Source organism: Phoenix dactylifera, unplaced genomic scaffold (genome assembly GCF_009389715.1).
Source record: "Phoenix dactylifera cultivar Barhee BC4 unplaced genomic scaffold, palm_55x_up_171113_PBpolish2nd_filt_p 000693F, whole genome shotgun sequence".
Taxonomy (NCBI): domain Eukaryota; kingdom Viridiplantae; phylum Streptophyta; class Magnoliopsida; order Arecales; family Arecaceae; genus Phoenix; species Phoenix dactylifera.
In genome coordinates, this window is record NW_024068076.1 from 172,476 (window position 1) to 190,341 (window position 17,866).

Below are 17,866 nucleotides of genomic sequence, written 5' to 3' on the forward strand. Positions count from 1 at the left end.
AGGAGCATGATCGTGAGATCTAATTGGTGACCTCCTATGACATCCTCAACCTTGTGAGATTGAGATCAAGGAGGAGCCTTAGTTCCTCCTCGCCACCAACCACATTGACTTGAACCTTGGAGGACGTTGGCGGCAATTAGGCGAAGTTTGGCATGGATTGTCTACTAGCGGTTGTCGGGACGGAAGCCAACGACATTGGAGAGATTGTAACAAACGTTCCAGAGGTAGTGGTTGGGCTTCCAAATGTGGAGCAGTCGGGATGTTGTATCTGCCTTGCTTGGAACATAGACCGGCGACTGACGAAAAATTGAAGGAAAGGTTCACCATGTTTAGGAACCAAAGAACTAGACAAATGAGGATGGAGAGGTGGCAGAATTGAAGAACCTTAGTGATGTAGAGGTGGGAGAGTGCACATACGGAAAGAAGATCGGCCATCGGCTTCAGGATGCTTCGAAAAATCTTGATATAGATGGATCTGACCTGGTCTCCCCCGACCCACATGGCCACACCCAAAGTTGGACCCAGTTTAACAACTCAGTAAACCCAATTAGTTTGACCAGGTCATTATAAATGGTCGGGTATCAGGCTAATGATCGAGGTTGACTTCGGTCTCTATTGTTGGATCTAGTTCAAGCTCAGGCCAGGTTTGAGTCAAGCCAAGTATCTATCTAAATTAAGGTTGAACTTTTTATAGGCCTTATCTTGAAGCCTAAATGGCGTCTGACTTGCCCCAGCTCCGCTTCCATCCTTTGTAAATATATATATACATATATATATATACATATATATATATATATATACATATATATATATATATATATATATATATATATATATATAGAGAGAGAGAGAGAGAGAGAGAGAGAGAGAGAGAGAGAGAGTTGGGGGTAAACCTCTTTACCATCAAATCAAAACTCTTCGTAGAAACATGCAATGCCGATCATTTGGTCGTACAATATATACTTTTTTTTCCCGATAGTATATGAGCCAAAGTTTGAGAATGACATTATACTAGCGCAGCGGCAGTGAACCACGTGGCCGCATGACATCAAGGGCCCGTCCCCCACGTGATAGCTGTCGGACAGCCAACACGTGCCACGCGTTCCTCACCCATTAGCTGGGATCCCCTCTCGTCCCTATCTGGAATAAAAGAATATCAAGTCACCATATAGTGCCAAAAGATTGTCTGCCGTAAAAATTCCCACAGATATTTATCGGCGACTAAATAATAACTATAAGATAAGGATCAGATAATCCTTTTAAGCAAAGTCTTATATGATCAAATACACATCACAATATATATGTACTGTAAAATTTTCCTAAAAATTTTATCAAAGGATCTTAAATTGCTTTTGAAAACTCAAGCTGATAAGGACCAAAACTAACTGTTCCAAATCAATTCATATTCATTGAGATTTTCTTAATAATAAAACATTATTTAGATAATATTTTTTTACTATTTGTATATAATTTAAGATTTTATTTCCTTTTTTTCTGTCTCAAACTTGCATTACATTACAGTGACTGTTATTGCAGCAAATATGTGACCAAATATATGTAAGATTAGGTTCCAGCAAACTTTAATGGCATGGATATGCTCAGATAATAACCAATAAAATAGTGAGAAAAGTTATTGGTGAGAAAAAAATAATGAAACGATCTAGAAGCAAAATATAATATTTATTTGAGAATATTAGTAGATGGATATCGACAGGAAAAACAATTGTTATATTAAAAAATATTTCCTAAATATGCTGCCATCTCAGCCGTTCAATACTTTCCATAGCTGAGAATTCATCAGGTAGCTATAACATGTGTGAGATATTTATGGGAGGAGCCAGTAAAAGATAAGGATGCAGGCTTGTCCTTCGCAAATATGTTAGATTACACTAGGCACGCGCTAACGTGCGCTGGAGGCGTCCACGGCGACAAATAGACGTGCTAACGTCCAAAAAGCCAATCATAGGACCCACATGGTGGACGGCCAAGATTTGTTCAGAGTAGACGTGTACGACAGTGATAACGTTGACGAAACATTGGCTGCGCAAAGTCCAAACACCTCTGAGGAGGAGCAAGTCCCGAGGCCGGAAATATTCTTTTTTTTCTTTCAATTGCGAGTGAAATGGTGAAGGTCAGGTGTCTTTTTGTGGGTACGTGGCAAGAAATAATTTCCTAAGTATTCAATGGATGTAGGTCATAATATTTAAAATATTTATTTGTGAAAGAGAATATATCTAATTTAGATTTAAACTGTAAATATATATTTTTAGAGAAATTATATTGAAGATAATGCGCCTTCTAAGTTGTTCCAGTCAAATAATTTTTATTTTTCTATTAAACACTAACTCGTTTTTTTTAGTACAAGAATAATTTTTTTAGATCTTTTTTTACATCAGCTGCTAATTTCACATGCGCACATTTAACTGCTTACTAAAAAATAGACTGTACAGTGATGGAGAAACACAAGCATACTTAGTCCAGAAGATCTTCCAAAATAGTGGACGACAAAAAAAATAAAATAATACATATATATATATGTATATATATATATACATATATACATACGTATATATATACATACAGATACATATACATACGTATATATATACATACAGATACATATACATACATATACATATATATATATATATATATATATATATATATATATATATATATATATATATATATATATTTATTTATTTATTTATGGGCGGCCAAGGGTGCGGAGCCGTGGAGCCGCAGCAGATATGCGTGGCCGCACTGCACGAAACAGAGGCACATGCGCGTTGGCCAGCCTCCTGTTCTGGCGGCGCGTAATGTTAATTGGATTTGATAAAACTTCTCCTATCCATTTACCAGATTGCCCCTGGGATGGTGGGTGTCTCTCTGTACAATGACCAGATTATCCTTTTCAGTCCTTTAGTTTTGCAGAACTAGCCTAAATCCTCCTCCACTGTTGATTGTCACAACATCGTGAAGCTCTTTAAATTAGATAAAAGATTTTATTATAATCCATCCATTCATTGTTCTATTTTCGTTGTATCACATGGAAATTCATTTAGGCCTTTAAACCAAGCTAGAAGGGAATTAAATGTGATGATTTTAAGGGTCAAAATTAAATAAATAATTAGGTTTTTTATGATAATTTTTTATAAGCATAATATTTGATTTTTTTTAATTCTTTTCTCATTTTACTCAAATAAAATGAATATCATTTCTTATTTTGGACCAAATTAAAGTTTCGAATTCACTAATATGAGCAGCACGAGTAGTCGTGCAATGAATGATAGTTAGAAGCATGTAGCTTATTACCCTCACGTGCAAAAAGATTGTAACTATATTCAAAATTGAGATACTTCGGTCAAAATAAGGCAATATTATCATTGGGCCAAGACTCACCCTTCTACTGTTGCTTGTTTTGCCAAATTAACTTTCCTAGACAACATGTAGTTAGAGAATTTTCCGCCATATTCAAACTCCGCTAAACTTCTTAAACGATTGTTTCTTTTTACCCTTGCCATGTTTCAATTAGGTATTAGAATGTTCACTTAATCATGTATGATATCTCTCATAAATAACAAAAGATTACTTTTTTTAATACTTCAATGTCCTATGAACTTGTACTTTAAGGCTGCGTTCACTTCGACTGTTTTTTTAAAATAATACGGCAATCGTGAACTTTTGTCTTTTAATAAAAATGAGCTACACAATTATTTGTCGAAATATCAATTAAGAAATCTTTGTTTTCAATCATCTTATAATATTAAATAAAAATACTACTTTGATTTAATAAACATCAATATGTAAAGAAAAATGACATTTGATTGCTACTCTGTTCCAACTTCGTGGAACTTTATAAATAGTCAAACCACACATAAGATATCTATTGCTGGTGTATTTTGCCGATCCCTAACCATTACATGCGACAAAAAAAAAATAACCAAAAAATGAAAAGACAATTAGTAGTAATACTCACATTCAATATGCCGTATCGCTGCTAGTACATGCTCTCTTGATCGTTAGGACTTGAAAATTAAAACTCCATCTATTCAAAATTCTAGAAATAGAAAATATTTGAAGTTCAATACTCCTACATGCTACTACATATATTGCATGCTACTGTAGACATTTCATGCTACCCTAGATATTTGCATACCCTATTCTTTAATTTGACTTTTATGCCCTACATCCCTAAACCTAATTTTAGAAATTATGACACAACCCATAACAGCCTCGCAATAAAAATTACCAATTTTACTTTCTTATATGAAATATTATATCAATATTTTAGTAGTCTAATTGACAACTTTAGTTCTGCCATATGCGATCTAACTTATAGCTTCATGATTCAAATAAATTTATATGAATTATTTCTCCTCTTACAATATACACATGCAAGTACTTAATCCTCAAATAAGGAATATTAGAATTAGAGCCAGGCAATTGCAGCACATATTGTGTTTGATATGTAAATAGCTCTAATTATACATCATCTCTTTCAATTGTCACACACACATTAAAGATTTAAGAATTTAATTTTAATTAGATATTTCATATTACTTTTTTTAAATATCATTTTGAGATAGCTAAACTATAATGCTTGCATCGAGTCACCATCTGCAAATCCAAATAGGATGCTATAAGCCTTCTTGTCAAGCGTATTGCAAATTGAATAATATTATGAGGGTAGAAAAGTGATTGCATCAAGGGGCAGTGAGGTGGGGGAACCCTCCAGGAAAGTGGCCGAGCCAGCGGTCAGACCGCTGAGCCCACACGTTGGAGGAGCAAATCCAACCCTCTGCCCGAAATTTTACCCACCACCGTCTTTCGCCTTTTACTTTCCCCTATTTTATCCAACACACCGCCCCCCGCGTCGTGTCTTCTTCCTCCCATGCCCCACCCCCCACCCCCACTCGAGAGAGAGAGAGAGAGAGAGGCGAGGACCACCTCCTCCCATTTCCTTTCTAATCTCTCCCCAGTTACCGATCCCCCTTCTCCTAATCCTTCTTCTCTTCTCTCCTCTTCACTCTATCTTCTCGTATTGCTCGCCGTCGTCGGTAAAGGAAGGACCAGAACCGGTCAGCCAAAGCCGAGAAGAAGTAGTGGTAAACAGAAGGTTCGTTTTTTCCTCTCTTCTCTTCGAAAAGGCGTCTCCTTTTCCTTGTTCTAGCTTCTTCTGCTCTGTAAACGTCTTTTCTCGTTTTCAGTGCTTTTCCTAAGCCACTGTTTATTTTTGCGATTCTTTTCCCGGTTCATCATAAAAAAATCTTTTTTTTCCCTTAAAAAAATAATTTTGGGTGGGATTCAGAGCTCGATTGGTCAGCTTTAATGGCGGAATCGCAGAGGCCTTTCATAAGAAAAAGGCTCTTTCATATAGCCATTAGAGACGACTTTCGAGCCTCTTCTATTCTCCAACCCAAAGTCGCCTTTTTAATCCCCCTACTTTTTAGGATAGATTTCCGCTTTCTTCCCTCTTTTGTATCCGTCTTCTCCCTGTATTAAGGTAGCTCGACCGTAGCTACTATGATCCGAATCGAGGAATTTGTCGGAATTTGGGTACCTGGATTTCTTTCTTTCTCCTCTGTTTTTTGTTGTTCGGACGACAGTTTTAATCTTAGGCGGTTTCGCTTTTTGTTTTGCCGTATCCAGTGAGAAACGCGTCATTTTTCTTCGAATTTGGGTCCGATTCTGACATACGCGATCGGATTGCACGTCGTGTCTTTTTTATTTATGCCCAAATATTTCCCTTTTTTTATAGATGGGAGATGAGATGGGGGGATAAAGACGGACGAGTATCGGCATCTGCAATAAGCCCTCTTAGTTATTTCAAAAAATTTCATCTTTTTGCTTGGAGTTTCTTCATCTTTCTTCCATCAAAACTTTAAAACTTCTCCATATCCATTTTGTAGAGGGGAAAAAATATCAATCTCTTTATTCTTGCGGCCCCCTCAACTAAGCTCAGTTGATTCATTACGATCATAAAGTTAATGTTCTGATTCATGGTCTAATTTCGCTGCCGCCGCCATCGATCTTGGAGCTTTTTGACGTCGGTAATTAGAATCAGGGATGATGGATTTTATGGAGTATTATTATTATGATTGTTGTTGTTGTTGTTGTCAATATTTGTTGTTGTTGTTGTTGTCAATATTTGTTGTTGTTGTTGTTGTCAATATTTGTTATTGTTAATATTTGCTTATTAGATCATGAAAAGGTGATTGGTTTATTAGATTTCTGTTTTTTGGTGACTGAATGATGTCTAGTGTTTACCCTTTCTTGAGAGGCTTCTTACTTTCCTTTTCCATTTCATTTACGTCTTGGCTTACTTAGAGATTCACTTTGATCTCTCTTTGTTTCCCTTTCCGAGGCTCTGCTGTTGTTGGGTCTGATATGGATGTCTGTTCTGTTGGGCTTAGAGATATTTCTATGATAGTAAATTTGTTTTGCTGCCTTCGAAACTTCGGATGGGTTTCAGTTTCGATTTCTGATTTTGTGTTTGTTTTGTGTGAACATGGAAAGGAAAACATTGGATGTTTAGTGAATGATGTGGGGTGAATGGAGTTTATTTCTCCTTCTATGCTATATATGTGATGCTTTAATGGTGCATCTTGATATGCTTTTTCTGAGTTCTTACATTAACCCACCCATATGTGAAGTGATTGTTTGGAATTTGGATGTGGGTCTACTATGCTGGTATGCATGTTGCTTGGAAACTTTTTTCCATTCAGTGGAAAAAATGTGTTGCTGTTTGTTTTAATTCTCTCGGTTGGCTTTACATGTTTCTTGAAGTGATTTAATTTTTCTTCTTATGAGAATGTGTTAATTGTCCTGCTTGCTGCTTGTCTGAATGTTAGTTTGGACAGGGGGAAGCTCTCTCTCTCTCTCCACCCTCTTTCTATCTCTTTCTCTCTCCCCCCTCTCCCCTTCAAAAAAAGAAAAAAAATGTTTCCTTGAAACTATATCATGATCAGTCCTTGTTGCCCCTGATAATTGTTTTATCGTACTAATTAAAGATCAATAATTTTGCTTGACTAAGTGTTTGCTGTATAGAATTGATTAATTTTGTGTTTCTAACACTCTATGGGCTGGTATGCTCCATTATTCAGATTGCTTGCATGCTGAATATTTTCATGTCCTTTTCCTGTAAAAAAAAAAGGATGTATATTTGTATTTAGAAGGGTCTCATGATCTATACCAGAGAACTGATTTGTCCAGAGCTTGCTGTTCCTGATGTGATTTCTTTTCTCCTATATATGCAAACTAGTCTATTAAATGGATTTTCTCCCCCCCTTTATTTTTCATACATAATTTGGGATATATGGTTTTCACATCAATTCTGCAAATAAATCAAAAATTGCTTGAAGCTATGGGTATTATTGCTTTTCAATAATAGGTATATGCGAAGAACAAGAGCCTTTCGTTTTGGCCCTCTAGGAAAAGGCTTCTTCGGAGGGGCAGATTGGGGGCAGACCTAACTTTTTTGCCTTCTTTTTTTCTTTCTCTGCCACAAGATGGTTGCCTTAGGCCTTGACCCTGTGCCGCTACGCTTGTCTTCGCACTCTGTCATGTTAAAATTAGATATAGATTAATGCATGCTTTTGATCAAACATATTTCTTCCATTTTCAACATGATGGCATGCGTTTCGTATTTATTTATACGCATGGAATGAGTTTTCCTTTTTATTTCTTGAATTTAATGCATATCTATTATTTGAATATATATGCAAAGAGGGTATTTCCTATTGTATCTTTGAAAATCCTCCTTTGCATTTAATTTCTTTTGTTGTCTGTTACTTCATGAGGTACATACAAATTATATAATGTTGTTAATAGATAATAACATTGTCCAATTCCATGCATGCTAATTGAAAAAGATTGTTGCATTTTGGAGATGACACCCCTCTGATTTTTATGCTTGTGTTCTTTGATTGCAGGACTTTCTTTCGTCTGTTTTCGATTCTGTGTAATAAAGACTTGATTGCTCGTGCTGCTTGCAATGATGGCTGGGCTATTAATGGATGGAATGATGTTCTCTGGTGGCCAAAACAACTATGTGCCACTCATGCCCTGTGCTACAGAGAAGAATCTCAGTTATGGCTCCCTCCTTAATCAGCCTGTTGTTGGTGATGCCATTTTAGGCGAGGGAGATCTAGTGGATCCTCTTCCTGAGAACTTTGCTGAGGCTGGAGAAGAAGACAGCGATGATGAAGTTGACATTGAAGAACTTGAGCGGCGAATGTGGAGGGACCGGATGCTGCTGAAGCGTTTGAAAGAGCAGCTACAGAACAAGAACAAGGAACAAGGGGCTGACTCATCCAAGCAGCGGCAGTCTCAGGAGCAGGCGCGACGCAAAAAGATGTCCCGTGCGCAGGATGGGATCCTGAAGTACATGCTGAAAATGATGGAGGTCTGCAAGGCCCAAGGCTTTGTCTATGGGATCATTCCTGAGAAAGGCAAGCCTGTGAGCGGGGCATCGGACAACCTGAGGGGCTGGTGGAAGGAGAAAGTCCGGTTCGACCGAAATGGGCCTGCTGCTATTGCCAAATACCAGGCTGAAAACTCCATTCCGGGCACTGCTAATGAATTGAACCCTGGGACTGCAAGCCCTCATTCATTGCAGGAGCTTCAGGACACAACACTGGGCTCTCTCCTGTCGGCGCTCATGCAGCACTGTGATCCACCGCAGCGAAGGTTCCCACTGGAGAAAGGAGTCGCGCCACCGTGGTGGCCTACTGGGAAGGAGGAGTGGTGGCTTGATTTGGGCATCCCCAAAGATCAAGGTCCACCGCCATACAAGAAACCACATGATCTTAAGAAAGCATGGAAAGTTAGTGTTCTGACTGCTGTCATCAAGCACATGTCGCCTGACATTGAGAAGATACGTAGGCTGGTGAGACAGTCTAAGTGCCTTCAAGACAAGATGACTGCCAAAGAGAGTGCGACATGGCTGGCTGTTGTCAAACAGGAGGAGGAGTTGTACATCATGCTCCACCCAGATGCTCACCCTCCTCCGTTCTCAGGAAGTGGTGTTGCAGGGGCCATCTCCTTCAACAGTAGCTCCAGTGAATATGATGTTGAAGGTGTTGATGATGGCAAGAGCGAGGACGGTGCGAACCAGAATGTTGCTGTTGATGGGGATGCTTTCAACCTGATTGCTGCTGCAGGGAATGAGAAGTTTGTGGTTTCTGCTCCACTTAAGGAAGAGACTAACATGGAATTCATCCAGAAGAGGACTGCTGCGGAGCCTGAATTGATGCTGAACCAGCGCGTTTTTACCTGTGATAACATGCAGTGTGTCCATAATGATGTCTGCTTCGGGTTCACGGACAGGAATTCGAGAAACAGTCACCAGTTCCTCTGCAAAAATCAGAGGACTCTTCCTCAGGGTATCTCAGCAGCCGCCGCTGGCCTGCCGATGAATGAGAGCAAACCCCCAGTTTTCTCTATGCCCTCAAATTCAGCTGGTCTTGGATCGAGCGCCAATCCTATCAATATCTCTGATCTGGGTATTCCTGCTGATGGGCAGAAATCGATCAATGAGCTGATGAACTTCTATGAGAACAACATCAATCCTAACAAAAACTTGAACCAGGGAGGCGCAAGCCAGGGATGCATGACTCTATTGGATGGGCAGAATTCTCTTCAGCAGAGGTTTCAAATAGAGGATAACTTCTTTGGGCAGGGGACTGGAATGGGTGGCAGTGCCTTTGAAGAGGCCAGCAACCTAATGCAGCAGCCGCAGTTATATGGCCGTGAAGACATGATGCCACTTGATCAGCAACTTGGGAACCAGCCTACTGATATGGGTCCTGACTTCAATTATGAGCCTGGTTTTAACATGCCTACCATGGACTATCCTGACGCAATGCAAAAAGGGATGGAAGAGTCACCACAGAACTTCCCAAACTGGTTTTTCTGATTGAAATGGAAGAAACCTGATCCAGATGCACCACAAGGGCATCGGAGCATGCAAACTCATGGTGCTGTATGTCTTTATGGAAATGTCTAGTTTGGGTTTGGGTGGTTCTCTCCCTGCATTTAGTTATGTATTTTTCTTTTTCTTCTTTATTTTCTGGAACAAATCTTTATATTTCTGAGTTTGCTTCCTAGGGGTTCCCTCGAGGTTCTCCAAGTGAGGCATTCCATCAGACTTGGGTCAAAGTTTAGGGTTGTAGGGTTTGCATTAGTTGCGGGGGACTGATGAATGAATGTTTTATATGATCAAATCCCGCATTGAAATCTTTATAGACGTGGTGTTTAAACCTTTGTTGGGGTTAAATTAAAATATAGTTTTGCTTTTGCTTATAGATATGTAGTGTGTTTTCATTTGGAGCAAATTAGGTGCTTGTTGCCTCTTCATATTGGTTAAATTTGGCGTGCGATTGCTGATCACCATTCTGCTATCTTTATGCTAAAATATAGACCATCGAAGGGTGAACCTGTTGGTCACCTTGATTGGAAATTGTGGAGTTGCTGCTGTATTATTTTGCTATCAAAATTCAAGATTGGTAAATAGCTCTGAAGCTGTGATGCCCTCTCTGCTTGCTCGTTATGGCAAATGATTGCCTTCTATGGATGAAGCCATGGTTTTCTATTTCATGGAGAATGGTATTAATTGTGCTCTACCGATCGCTGTTGAGAACATTACATTGCTTGCCAGCTACTATTAGAATGGTATTAATGGTGAATGGTATTAATTGAGCATTGCCCTGCATGACCTTGGAAACTCCATTTGCATTGTTGTGATTCCTTGTAGATTAATTGCTGACATCTTAGTGAAGTGGAATCTACTATCTTATGATATGTTCTCTTCCATTATTCTCCCTGTTTAGCATGTTCTCTTTCATGCAGCAGTGGTAAAGAATTCAGTTGCTATAGGCGTTCAGCACTGCTTAGCCAAGTGAAAGTCCTCCAACCTGCTGGTAGCTACCATGCCCTACATCAGCTAAACTCTTTTTTGGGTCCATAATATTTCTGTTGGTCTGCACTACTAAGGTAAAGAAAAGTTAGGCAGATCAAAGACTCAAGTGCCTTTTAAAAACTTGAAGGTGCTGTCAACCATCTTTATTGGCACTCTCTCCTGCTCACAGGTATCACAGCTCTCTTGTGTGGGTGGTTTATATCCCATCCGACCTCTCTTTTGTGAGCCTTTTCACATGCTCATAAGGGTCATGAGTCATGATAAGGACTAGATCCTCTCCCTTTTCACATACACAAGTGGTCTAAACACTAAGCAAGAGCCCATGTTGGATTGAATAGAGAGGCTAGGTGCCATGGTTTACACTTTAAAGTACATGACATTTGCATATCAGGTAAAAGTTTGGGAGGGTGATGTGGATGCATTCCAAACATTGGAGTTTGTTTTAAGCAAAGTAGAGCTGAGCATGGACCGCCAAACCTGGTTTTGGCCGCCTCCGAATCTGCCTCGAGTTCTTGAATTTGGCTGCCTGTGTTGATCTTCTTTCATTAATCAGATTGTTTTTGCCTAGGGACATTCTTGAAGGCATATACATGGATTGGAGTCAATTTGTCCCTTGGAAATGCTGAGAGGGGATGATGGAGGATGAAGCCTGGAAGGAACAATTCAGTATTCAAGTCTTAAAGCTGGTCCGTATGGAAGGTATGAAGATCATCTTGACCAAGTTGGCCCCCGGATGATAACCTTTGGGAAGTCCTAGAAGACTTCCTTAAGATAATAGGGATGTATTTCTTTGACTTAATTCGCTTGTATTGATGTCATTGAATAGTTTAATTAGCAAATATCACGTGCCTAGACAATTGATAGTGATGGGTTTATTTTAATAAAGGTGAAGGCATCATGAGTCTGCTACCACCGAATAATGTAGATATATACTACATAATATGCAAAGCAAAGAGATATATGTTTTATTTATGATGAGTTGTTATAAAATTGATAAAATCTAAAATGGATAAAATACCTGATAGATGGGGACTAGATATTGTTGAATCAACCGCTCCTCCAAAATGATCGAACTCTTTACCTTTCTAAACAATCCATATTTTTTTATTCTTCCCTTTTGAAAAAAGCCTTTGTCGGTTTTTGCTTTCTATTCGTAATAGAAGGAAGAATGACCTACTCAACCACTTATGAAATTCAAAGTCTTATCTTCAAAGTCTGACACAACGTGTTTGATAGGTGTAGCTAGAGATTAGCAACGGTCGGGTCAGGGTCAAGCATGATTGCTTAGACCATGGTTGATGTTATCACTAGAGTATATTATATTATCAACTTGGGATTTGGTCTGGTTCATGTTAGGCACTATGGACCTATAAGTTGGATTGGCTTGGTTCAGTGAGGCTGGGTTAGATCAGATCTCTCCACATTGGACTACTTTGTCAAGACATTTCATTGACAGTTTGCTAGGGTCAGGGACAGCCAATTTTACCCAAATTTCATTTAACCAGTCGAACCATTTAACCCAAAGCCGGTCTGGGAGGACCGGATCAGTCTTAGAATGGATTGTTTTGCGGATTAGCTTCTAGCTCAATTGGTCCTATCCATTTTGGAGATGAAGATTCTTCACGCAAGCCCTTGGTATAGAAAGGGAGAGCCTACCCAACCTGCTTGGAGATTAAAGGGAGTGGGCTCAATGCCCACCATCTCTCTCTCTCGCCCCCACCTATGTGTGACAACCATTGGCAGTTTCCTCCTTTCTTTGGACTATGCTTGAACATATAAAAGTGATGATAACAATTACATGTGGTTCTTACTATGTGTCACATAATATGCACATAAATAAAAATACTTTGCATGGAAATCCATTTATTTTTATTTTAAAAAGGTCATCATTTATTCTTTCATTTCTTCGTTTCATGATTAAGATTGTGTATAGGACTGACTTGCTAGAATAAAATAGTCATAAAGATGAGGGCATATTGGTTGAGAAAGTCTACAATTTTCCTTTTTAAATTGGTGATGTTCATGTAAATTCTCTTTAAGTCTACAATAATTGCACCTACTGATATCCTAAGTTCGCACGGATTCAAATCATAATGAGAGTTGAAACTTCTCATGTAGCTCCGCTAACATGGTGGTCAAAGAAGCAACTTATACTTGGCATCAAACACATATGCTTATTTCCTCTGGTCCATAAGTTGACTGGCCATTTTGCTAGCACCTTGTGCTCTAACTACACGATCGATATTTTAGACATATCTGACAAAAATAGAAGCATGTCAATAAAGAAATCAATTAACTTACAGACTTCAAGCATACCTGAAATTTACTTGCTTTTAATTCCTTAAGTTTGATTTCGAACAAAATCGATTAGTTTGGCCATAAGTTGATCTTCATTTTGGTAATACCCGCCTATTGTTGCGCCTTGATTATTCTTTTATTATGTTTTTAAGCTATTCTAGTGGGCGTGTTGGGGTATGTCTTCTACCATGTGATAGGTGGTAAAGGACCCAATTTAAGTGCTTTAACATCATCTAACGTATTTTTGCATCCTTATTATAGGAGAAAAACTCTTTTAAAACTATTTATAATATATGTGCAAATATATATGACAAGTGTTAAAAGATTCTAAATATATGATAAATTAAAAAATAATATTAAATGAATTAGGTGATTGATTATAAAATTTTGACCAAAGTTAGTATTCTTTAAAATTTATTATAAGGAAGCATTTCTTATAAACTTATTTAAAATTATTTACTATATTATATTGTTAATCTAAAATGTTTAAGATCTAACTTATTATGATATTATATTAACTATAGAATTGTGACATGGGTGTCACAGGTTCGAAATATGAAAACAGCTTCTCTTCATGTGCGTTAAGATTGCGTACATCTCTCAGACCTCATAGTGACAGTAGTCTCATACAGTAGATTGCCATTTTTTTAATTATATTGTTAATTTAAATAAGCTTATATTTTACTATGACCAACAAATTATTATGAATTTGAATTCTTAAAGATATGCATATAGAATCATGAAAAATCCTAATTTAAGGAGAGTTCCCTCTTTGGTCCTTTTTATAGGATTTTAGTATGGCTCAAACCTGAAAGGGAGAAATATGATCAGGTTACTGCAGGATTGAAGTTAGGAAACATTGTTGCTTTTCATATAGTGTTAGGACTAGGATTTATTTAAGGTCCAAAGCCTAGCACAAGAACTTGAATCAGAACTGAAACATAGGTTACCCCATAATACAAGAAACCCCTCTAGTGCAATATGCTCGAGATATCTTAGTTTAGCAACTCAATCAACATTCTCAAATACTATAAAACTTGCTCGAGTGTAGCTTAGATAAAGTTAAGTCAACTATAAAAACCACAACATAGGTTTTATGACATTATGACAATATTTGATATAGAAAAAAATTATATGTTCTAAAAGATACATGATGTAACATTGGACTTAACTAGAATAATCTTTACTTGATTGGAACTCCTCTCTTTAGCGGAAAGGTGCCACTCAAGATGGTAGCACTCTTATCATACCATCAGACCATCTCTAAAAGATACATGATGTAACATTGGACTTAACTAGAATAATCTTTACTTGATTGGAACTCCTCTCTTTAGCGGAAAGGTGCCAATCAAGATGGTAGCACTCTTATCATACCATCAGACCATCTCTCTCTCTCTCTCTCTCTCTCTCTCTCTCTCTCTCTCTCCCCCCTCCCTCTTTCTCTCTCTCTCTCTCTCTCACTCTCAAACACACACACACATATGGTGATATTTGCCACCATCATGATTTGAGCCTCAAATATTTGCAACCAGCCAGACTCTAGAGTATCCCATTGCATTTCTAAAAAAGAAAAAAGGATGATAATCTACTCTCCTTATTAAAATCCTATATATGTAGTGTTTATATGACTTATGGACATCCTAGTGCACAATTTTTCTACCATTGCAGAGTTTGGGGATGGTCAGATGTAGTAATCTTATGTTTCTGTATGAAAAAGTGGTTTCCATATTTCGAGCCCATAACATTTAGGTTATACCGGAGGAACCTTACAATAATGCAATTTAAGTAATATTGCTTGATATTGCACTTAAAGGAAAAGAATGGGAAAGAAAAAAATGAACTGGATTTGCTAAAAAAGGATGGAATTTTAAATGCAAAGAATCATAACCGTCTTATAATGATTCTTCTAGTTTTACCTTGTAAATGCCCGCATGGAACACCAAATTCCATATAAAGTTTATTAATAAAATAGGGTGGTTTGACCTTCATCTTCAATAAAAAAAAGGAAACAAAAAACTTTCGGAGTCCTATGAAATTTTACCAGCACACATCCAGTGTCGGATTAGCATAGGCTTACACTTCATTCTCTTATGGTCATTGTATTTTTCTTGAAGGGTACTTGCTTACTCATACACTTTGCAATTTCAACCTCTCAGAAGCCCAATTATGCTTCAAATATCACCAAATGGTAGGAGTTCTTTTTAGTTCATTATTCATAATAAAATGCAATAGGGCTATCATCAAATGGGTGAGTTGTTCATGAGCTATAGTTCGTATTCAGTTTGATTAATTATGATATGAACCAAACTAAAACTAGCCTTAGCTTGCTCCAGCTTAGCTTAGGTAAGCTCAAAATATGAAAATAAAACAATTTAACTTTTTAGTAAATGAGCTAACTCGAGTTTTTGACTCGATTACGTTCAAACTAGCGGTGCGTGAGCTAGGCATTGCTTGAGCTCGGGTCACACAGCTTGTTTACGCCCTCAAAATGCAGCCACAGATGGACGAGTTACGTTGTATACGATGCTCCCACATGCTAAAGTCTTTTTTTCCTTTTCAACGGATAAATGCATGCAAAGTCATTCATGAGGCAAACGGAGGACCTATTTAATTTCACCATTATTATCTCACATATTATAGGTCAAGGGCCATATCAACATGAGATATAGTTGTCTAGAAGGCCAAGTTTTCAAGTTTGGGAAGTGTTTTTTGAAGCATGGGGCATGATAATGTGGAGTTGAACCAGGAAATATTGGAATAGTAAATGAACAAAATATTAAAATAAGAACAAATTGTTGAACATAATCTTGTACACAGTTACTGGGCCTAGTCCATGAGTTTTCTCAACTCTAGGATTCAGTAATCAGGATTCACTGAAGTATCCCTCTCTCCATTGCTTCTCACCCACCTGGTATAAACCTGCTTTATAATTTAAATACAAGCATTAAATATGGGATAAACCGTAGGTTGAAAATTTCACCCGTTTTGTAACCCCTTCATATCAAGTAGCAGCCAGCCCTTTTACTCCAGCCGTTTCTCTACAATTGGACCCTCCTCTCAAAGCAGTCATCTCTTAAACCAACTTGTTGGGGAAAAATATAAGTCGTCACGACTGCGTGAATGTCTGACCAGACCCTCCAACCTGGAGGCGTCAAGCAGACCCCCGATCTGGAGGCGCCGAGCTGACCCTCCGACTTGGAGGCGCCGAGCAGACCCTCCGACCTAGAAGCGCCCGAGCAGCACTACCGACCCAAAGACGCCCGGCTCACGCGCTGTGGTCACATCCCCCCGCAGCGCGACCGAAAAACCACGTCTTGCCTTCGTCAACAATCAAAGCGTATGGCTCCTGCAGACGTCCGGTTTACTCAACAATCAAAGCGTACGGCTCCTGCAGACGTTCAGTTTACTCAACAATCAAAGCGTATGGCTTCTGCAGGCACCTAGTTTACGCAACAATTAAGGTGTATGGCTTCTACCGTCTACGGACATCAAGCCCCTTACGGCAAACCTGCTCGGCTACGAATGATGGCATGACTCCATGATGATTTGGAAGCTTCAGCCTGATTTCCTACAGTAACAGCATTAATTCACATGATCGAGCATTAATTTCTACTGCATGTCCAATCGTACGACAACTCATTCGCCCCGTCGTATCACAAGTAACCCAGCCCCCCTTTATAAAAGGGGAATTCTTCCATTTTAGGAGGGGCTGGAAGATTGAAACTTTGGGTATTCACTACTCCCATTCATACACTTGCCCCCTCTGACTTAAGCATCGGAGGGCCGGAGCCGGGAACCCCGGCCACCGGCTCCTTGCAGGTTTTCCGGAGGACGTCACGCGCCAGCCGGACCGCCGTTCGTCGATTCTCGCCGGAGCTCCTCTCTCCTCAGCCGACGGTCGCCTCCGGATCCAAATTCCAGCAACAGAACTAGAGTACATAGGAGATTCTATTTGGGAATTAAGAAGCAAGACTTGGACGAGGACGCTTCCCCATCTAATATCTATTAGTAGATGGCTTTGTTCTTGTTTCTTAGACTTGCTACAGTCTCGATTATATATGTTCTTGTGTTAAAATCAATACTCCTGGAAACATTCCAATATAATTGCTTTGAACTTTGGTATGTTTTGTTTGGTTTAGTATTGCTTGAATACTTTGCATGGAACTATGGTTGTAGTTGTTTGCTTGGGAACCTCATTTAGGACCTTCAATGTAATGTAACCTATTTGTTTGGCTAGTTGGAGGTTCATAGATGTCATAAATGCAGGCAGCCCTCTCCAGGAAAGTACGAACCAGAAGGAGATGAATCTTGGATGACTGAACTTTCTGGCTGTGCTAAGCATCGATACTGGGAGTTTAAAGTTATGTTTCATGTTTGATGTTTTATATGCTAATAGTTGGAGGTGTAATTCTTCTTCTGTTAGTATGTTCGACAACGTATTGTGATATAGTGTTTGAGAGATGACACATTTGCTTTCTTGATAATTTTTCTTCGATGAGTATAACGCTCTATTAATAGACTTTACATTTGAAGCTTCGGTTTTGTTCTTTACTACCAGGAATAATACTTTGAAGCAAGACATTATAATACGTGAAAGATGAGAAAATATTTGATGGCTTAAGTGATTTTATATTTAATTATCAAATC

General features: G+C 38.6%; 1 protein-coding gene across 2 annotated transcripts; it reads left to right on the plus strand.

Moving 5' to 3' along the window:
- The first annotated feature begins 4,897 nt into the window (after positions 1–4,897).
- On the plus strand, positions 4,898–10,311 carry LOC103721270 (protein ETHYLENE-INSENSITIVE 3-like 1a). Of its 2 annotated transcripts, XM_017846219.3 has the most exons (3): positions 4,898–5,119; positions 5,762–6,053; positions 7,935–10,311. In XM_017846219.3, exon 3 carries the CDS (start codon positions 7,997–7,999, stop codon positions 9,917–9,919), a length of 1,923 nt encoding a protein of 640 aa, XP_017701708.2. In that variant the 5' UTR covers positions 4,898–5,119; positions 5,762–6,053; positions 7,935–7,996; the 3' UTR covers positions 9,920–10,311. The 2 variants fall into 2 exon arrangements, with proteins under 2 accessions (XP_017701708.2, XP_008809629.2); XM_008811407.4 differs by lacking the exon at positions 5,762–6,053 and having other exon boundaries at positions 4,899–5,119.
- Positions 10,312–17,866: the final 7,555 nt, after the last annotated feature.